The sequence below is a fragment of the Canis lupus genome, chromosome 32 (assembly GCF_048164855.1).
Source record: "Canis lupus baileyi chromosome 32, mCanLup2.hap1, whole genome shotgun sequence".
NCBI classification, from domain to species: Eukaryota; Metazoa; Chordata; class Mammalia; order Carnivora; family Canidae; genus Canis; species Canis lupus.
Window position 1 is genome coordinate 37,897,240 of NC_132869.1, and position 7,075 is coordinate 37,904,314.

The 7,075-nt window shown below is 42.0% G+C and overlaps 1 protein-coding gene and 1 long non-coding RNA gene across 3 annotated transcripts in view; one reads left to right on the forward strand and one right to left on the reverse strand.

Moving 5' to 3' along the window:
- The window catches only part of UACA (uveal autoantigen with coiled-coil domains and ankyrin repeats), a 91,484-nt gene extending 87,008 nt beyond the window's left edge, over positions 1-4,476 (reverse strand). For both annotated transcript variants that reach the window (XM_072809440.1, XM_072809438.1), the window contains exon 1: positions 4,306-4,476. In XM_072809440.1, the coding sequence (XP_072665541.1) occupies positions 4,306-4,389 (84 nt within the window). In that variant the 5' untranslated portion in view covers positions 4,390-4,476. The remainder of the gene's footprint in view (positions 1-4,305) is intronic.
- Positions 4,477-4,609: 133 nt separating this feature from the next.
- Positions 4,610-5,117, forward strand: LOC140623223 (uncharacterized). The gene is made up of 2 exons (XR_012022889.1): positions 4,610-4,748; positions 4,856-5,117. It is a non-coding gene; the product is annotated as an uncharacterized lncRNA (long non-coding RNA).
- Positions 5,118-7,075: the final 1,958 nt, after the last annotated feature.

Below are 7,075 nucleotides of genomic sequence, written 5' to 3' on the forward strand. Positions count from 1 at the left end.
ACTTTAAGCTAAACATTCTTAATCAAAGGCTGGCATCTTTAATGAAATTGAGTAAATAGTGCTCAATTAAGTATCATGAGTTTAAATTTAACAATTTCTCACCTTAATTATTCACATTACCCAAAAATCATTGTTATAATATTAACATCTTTTCAAACATACTCTAACCCCTAGAAGGAAAACACAAAACTCCTTTTCAAAATCACAACTGAGACAAAATTTAATCCTTTATGCTTTCTAAACATCTCAAACTTTTTTTTTTTTTTCTTTTCTAAAGATTTACTACTTTGAACGAGAGAGACAGAGCATGTGCACCAAGGCAGGATGCTGGGGGCGGGAGGTGGGGGCAGAGGGAATCTCACTTAGCAGGAAGCCCAATGTAGGCCTCCATCTCAGGACATAACCCGAGCCAAAATCAAGAGTTGGACACTGAACCAACGGAGCCACCCAGGCGCCCCAAACATCTCAAACTTCTGTTCTTAGTGGGAACCAAAGGAATTTTGTTGAGGATATTTTTCAGTTGCTATATTTGTAACTCTAAATGTTTTTAGAAATATCAGTATTTTTTCAGGGTCCTGAGACATTAACAAGATGCTTTAGAACATATTTGATTGCTCCTATAGAATTCATTGTTCCAAAATCAGAGTCACTTAGAGAAACGGCGGCAAAAATAACTACAGAGCCTCCCCATATCAGAGATAACTTTAACAATCAAGCACTGACTCCACTACAAATGTCAAGTGTAGGTACAGTTTAAGTGAAGCCCCCTTCCAAAATGTCTGCTTACAATATCTGTTTGCAGTATATCTACTAGTTCTTGAAATATAGCCCCTTAATTTTAATTACTCAATTTTCCTAGTCTGAAGTAGGTGAAAACGGAATAGCCTATTCTCACTGTACGTATAATCGTATACATAATTGTACATATAATTGCACACATAATTGACTAGATTTGAAATGGCATTTACAGTCATTTAATTACCCCTTTCTGAAATCTGAAGCTCCAATTTAGTGATTAAGATAAATGTCAACAACAAAATAGTCTTATTTTATGATTAAAAGAGGCAGTTATCTCCAGATTCAGCTAGAACAAGATAAAAGTCTCAAATGTATTTTAATACATTTATGTATACGTGTATAAACATAACCTCTGTTGAGTGAACTCTAAACTCACGGACATATTTATAACCATGGTACTATTCAGAATATTTTAAATGATTTTTTCTACATATAATTTAGCATGTTAAGCTAAGATTCTATATTTCACATACTATAAAATATTTACATACCTTAGACTATTGCTAATGCATCTCTTTCAGATGCATAAGTTTAAATAAATACGAGAAGAAAAATATTCATGAAATACACATTTTAAGTTTTTTTTCCCCTCAAATCAAAGTTGTGCAGGCCATATTGTGATTATTTCCATGATAATTAAAAATGACTGCTTTGGGATTCAAATTAGGTAATCATGGAGAAAGCAAGATATATACCCCTTACCTTATGCCAAAATAGATCCTATACAAACATTTAACTTAAAATGTTAAAAAAAATGAAACGAATTAAAAAACTAAAAGAAATGGGGTGCCTGAGTGGCTCAGTGGTTAAGTGTCTGCCTTTGGCTCGGGGACATGATCCCAGAGGGTCCCAGGATCAATCCCACATCAGCTTCCCCACAGGGGAGCCTGCTTCTCCCTCTGCCTATAGTATCTCTGCCTCTCAGTCTGTGTCTTACATGAATGAATAAATAAAATCTTTAAAAAAAAAAAAAAGCTAAAAGAAATGAGGTGGGGAATTTTTTTCTTTTTTGCTTAATATTGCAGAGTACAAAGGGCAAGATATAACTTAAACCTAAAAGTCACAAAAGGTTGACAAATTCAATTGCATAAAAATAGCCACATCCTGCATAGCAAAACCCACCATAAAATCATAAGACAAGTAATCAGTTAAGAAAACATATTATGCATATTAAAATGACTAATTTCCTTGATACGGAGTATGTACAAATGAATTTTAAAAATCAACAATCCCATGGAAAAATGGAAATGATAAACTGCTCATGAAAAATAAAGAAGAACATGCTGTGGGCTCTTAAAAGCCCAGAAAAGTAATTTCTCACACTTTGGGTGCATGATGTATGGAAAGAAATTTAACATTCTTCAGTATTACCAGTGTTCCATATCCTTTAACCCAGCAATTCCACTTTTAGGAACGGATCCTACATGTGTGCCTGCACACATGCACACACGTGCACACACAAACTTTAAATATACACAGGCTTATTCATCATTGCATATTACAGCATGGATTTGAAGGGAGATGTTCTAAATGGGCCTAATTATTTACAGTTTTTAAAAAAGATACAGAACAAGTACAGTGTCCTAACCATTCCCATAAGGGTGAATATTTATATTCCCATTTGCTTGTAGTTACTAAACTCTTTCTGGAAGAACATATAAGCAACAGATAACACCAACAATACATACCCATGTGACCAAATCTGACATTAGGGATTACGGTACAGATTGAAAGCAAAAGGAACCTATTCCTCCTGCACATTCATTTTATTCTATCTTGGTTTGGTTTTATTAGTCATCACACTCAATTATTTTCTTTTTTTTAAAAAAGATCTTATTTATTTATTCATGAGAGACACAGAGAGAGACTGGCAGAGACACAGGCAGAGGGAGAAGCAGGCTCCATGCAGGGAGCCCAATGTGGGACTGGATCCCCAGACCGGAATCATGCCCTGAGCAGAAGGCAGGCGGCTCAACCGCTGAACCACCCAGGCGTCCCATATTCAATTATTTTCATGGAAATATTTTACAAAACGTATTCTAAGATTTAACTTAAACAGAGATTAAGTTCATGTTTTCTAACAAATCTAGTTCTACCTCTTTATACTCTGTATTTCTCTTTATTTTTACGGACTTAAAGAAAAAGAATGCCCAGTTTATTAAGTGCTAAGATTTAAGTTCAGAGAGATGCACTTCATGTTCCAAATGTATAAAATGCAAACTGGCATGCTGATAATAGCAATAACAATTAGATACTCTGCCTTTCTAGAAGAGAAAACAGGATAAAATCAAGGTATAAAAACCTCCAAGTGGGGTGTGGATATGTAGTGCAGGCCAAAGAAAATGGGAAAGTGGAGCAAAGAAATATTAAAAAGCATGTCTTTTATAAAGCTACACACACAACCCGCACTACCAAAAAAGCTACACACACAACCTGCACTACAAAAAAAAAGTTGAATCTTTAACTACACTGACCTCTGACATCACTAAACGACATTTGTCAATTATTATCTAAAAAAAAAAACAACAATGTGAAACAAAGTAATCTCTATGTGCTTATAAAACAATTTCATGCTTTATTAAACAACATCAAATCATCAAATACCATGCCTCCTATAGCTTTCCTTTTTTAATTGGAAATTAAAAAGCCTACTTTTGCTACAGTTTCCTGTTAAGTCCAACTAACATCATCCCAGAAGTAGGTGGAGAGAAGAGAAGAGTCACAAGCCTGAATTAACTCATAACCAAAAGCAGATTAATTAGTATTCTCATAAAAGGCATGTACTCATTCGGTAAAACTAGTGAGAAATCATAAAGGTTCTTTGCAATTACTCCAAAGGGGCAAGTGGAGCTGTCTGAGCATCCTATCTCCTTTACCTTTCTGACTCTTCATGGCTTTTTAAGGGACGTAGAATTTTCCTAATAACGTAGAAATGCTGATGACACTGCCCTTCTTCTGACTCGCCAAATCATCTAAATCCCCAGCATCTGCAGTCAGGCTGTTTCTCAAGAGCTCTGATCTGCTGCCAACTTAGAGAGAGGCCCCGAGGACCCCTCAGGGTGCACAGGGAGGCCGGGCTGCAGATGGTCACGCACGCCTGTCCCGCAGGTGAAGGTCGGCCGCACAGGACCCCCACGTTCCCAGCTGCACCGCCGCCTGCAGGGTCAGCACGCACCGGGCTTCGTCCGCGTGGACGCCGCCCTCTGCAACCCGACCTCCCCGCGACAGGGCGAGGGCCACCCGCCCCAGCCTCGCCGTCCGGGACGCACGGAGCCCGAGCCTCCCAGGGTGCAGGGTGCGAGTCCTCCCCGCGCAGGCCCGCGAGCCCGGGATGGAGGACGCGGGGCCGGGGGGACCCCGGGGCGCTCGGCGGTGTGACCCGCCCCGGGCGGGGGGGGGGGTGCCCGGGGTCTCCGCGCGGAGCCGAGCCCCGGCCCCGGCCGACCCGGGAGGCTCCGGGGAGCGCAGCGCCGGGAGCCCGGGACGCGCACGGGCCGCGGGACTCACCGCGCTGGCGGCGGCGGCGGCGGGGGCGCCGGACGAGGCGCCGGGCGCGTCCTGCCTCCTCAGCCGGGACTTGAGGCTCTTCATGGCCAGGTGTCCGCGCTCCGGCGCCCGAACCTTCAAGCGTGCGGGCCGCGAACGCCCGGGGAGGCGGCGGCGGCGGCGGCGGCGGCCCCAGCCCCACCTGCCACCTGGGGACTCGGGGGCGGGGCGCCCTCCCGCAGCCAATCCTGGCGCGGCCTCCGAGGGGGCGGGGCCGGCCGCGGCCAATCGGAATCCGGGAAGGGGGTGGGACTTCCCTTTCAAACTTACTTACAGACCCCCTCCCTCTCGCAGCTGCAGAAGTTTGGGGCCGCGGCTGCGCGGGCGGCGGAGGTGAGCGGCGGCGGCGGGGACCCGCGGGAGAGCAGGGCTCCGGCCAGCGCACTTCGGTGACGGGGCCTCAGGTCAGAGGAGAGCGAGGGGTCCGGCCGCAGCCACCTCCCTCCCCCCACCGCCGCGCACGTGCTCTTCCCTAAGCTCAGGTCCCTAACTCTGCTCTGCTTCCCAGCAGGACGCGCAGCAGCTTTCAGCTTCCCTTCCACCCGCCGGCGTTTCATTGCAGCTCCTGGGAAACAACGGCCTCTAAGGAATAAGGCGCTGCCGAAGAACGTCCAGCTACGACCGGACTTTGAAAGACATGACAATAAATGTGAAATGATCGATAATCAATTTGATGAGTGAAGAACCCGCTGCTTTGGAGAGAGAAAGCGAGAGAGATGGGGTGCGGGTGGGGAGAGCATCAATAAAAATATGGTGGTAAAGCCTGGCTAAAAGGAGTGACAAAATTTTTGAAAACCAGAAATATAAAAAAATAATAATAAAAGAAAAAGAAAACCAGAAATAAGTATACCTGGAATTCTTTGGGCTGTGCCAAAGAGGAAACAAGGTCTAGCTCTTTCCATATGGTCACATGCTGCTATACTTTTTGCTTTCCACACTTGACCTTTCCTCTCTGCTGTAGTAGTTCCTATTTAATCTACTGAATTAATTTGTATATCTCAAAAAAAAAAAAAAAAAAAGACCTGGCTGTTTGAACGAGAATCCAGGCTTTCAATAATATTATTTCAGCTAAAAGTTTATAAATTATTTCGAATAGTAGTATATTTTGTATTTCTCAGCTATATTGTCCTTCCCCCCCCAAAAAAAGATTATTTAACTAATATCTGTTGATGCTTTTAACAGCAGTCTGTACAGACATCTCATTTTGTTTGATCATCACAAATCTTTGAAATAGACAATCCAATCCAATCCATTCATTCATTCATTCTTTCTTGCTTTCTTTCAACCTACACCTATGTTTAAGGAGTACTATACGCTGCTAGTTACTGGAGGAAAAGTGATTAACATGATAGGTCCTTTGCATCCAGGAAGCTTACAATCTAGTGAGTTAGACAAACCATAAAACCATAATATCACTAACATATGCAGAGTTTGCCTCAGTTGCTAGGAGATGATATAGATAGCCAAGTTCTCCAGTCTACGGGGTTCAAAGACCTGATGGAAGAAGCAAAGCCTGATATATATATATATAATTTTTTTGCAAAGCCGGATTTTGATACTTATTTATTTTTTTAAAATGACCCATAATAGCCAAAGTGATACAGAATGTCATCAAAGGAAAACATATCATGGTCTTTTCTGCAAAATATTGTGTTTGCTTTCTGTAGAAACACATTAAAGCTAATTAATTCATCCTGCCCAGAAAATTTGGATTAGTGAGAATCATTTCAAGGAAGGATGAAGAAACAAGTAGGTGAGGAACACTCAATAATTTGCTTTTAACATGACATCTTCAAAAGTCTTCGTTGGAGTCAGTTTTTCTCAGCAAAATATTTATTCTAGCATGTACCCATTTGAAAAGACAAACAGTCCATGTTTCCAACAAACAATGGATTCTTTTTGTCTGAAAGGTCAGTTGCTCTCTTTAGAGTTTCCTTAGAGTAACTCAGGGTTTTATTTGAATACTGTAAATGGGGCACCTGGGTGCTCAGTCAGTTAAGCAATCAACCCTTGATTGATTTCCCCTTGGGTTGTGACTCAGGGTTATGGGATCCATGCCTGAATGGGGCTCTGCTCAGCGGGAAGTATACTTCTCTCCCTCTGTCTCTGCTCCTCCCCCCACTTGAAGGTACACATGCTCTCTCTCTCTAAAATGAATAAATCTTTAAAAATAAATAAATGCTGTAAAAACATTTTTTCAGAGCTCTCTTGGAGAGACAGCATCCAAGTAAATGGCAGTGAACTTTGAATAGTCTTTGAAAATAACACTGTCTTTGAAAATAACAGAAAATTATTAAATGTTGTCTTGATTAGTTCTATGGAAGGAAATTTTCTTGAATCCTCCTCCTTCCTCAAGATCCACAGTCATTCAGATTTTAGTGGCTCTTTATAGTACCTGGACGCTGTGTCTCTGTCCTCACCTACCACTGCAGGACCAAACTTCTATCTGGATATTCTATAAATTTCCCAATGAGACACCCAACCTCCAGTCTCCCCTTTCCCATCACCAGTAAATTATCAATCATCAAAAGCCTTACAAAATATTCCTCTCTAGCTCAAAAACCTTCAGCAGTTAATGAATAAAATCTAACTCTTTTACTTGGCGTGTAAGGCTCTACTACATGGACCCAACCCTGTTCTCCCTGTGGCAATCCAAACAAATTACTCCTCGTCCCATTCCTCAAACGTGGGTCATGCCTTTCAATTTTCACATCTTTATGAGGCTATTACC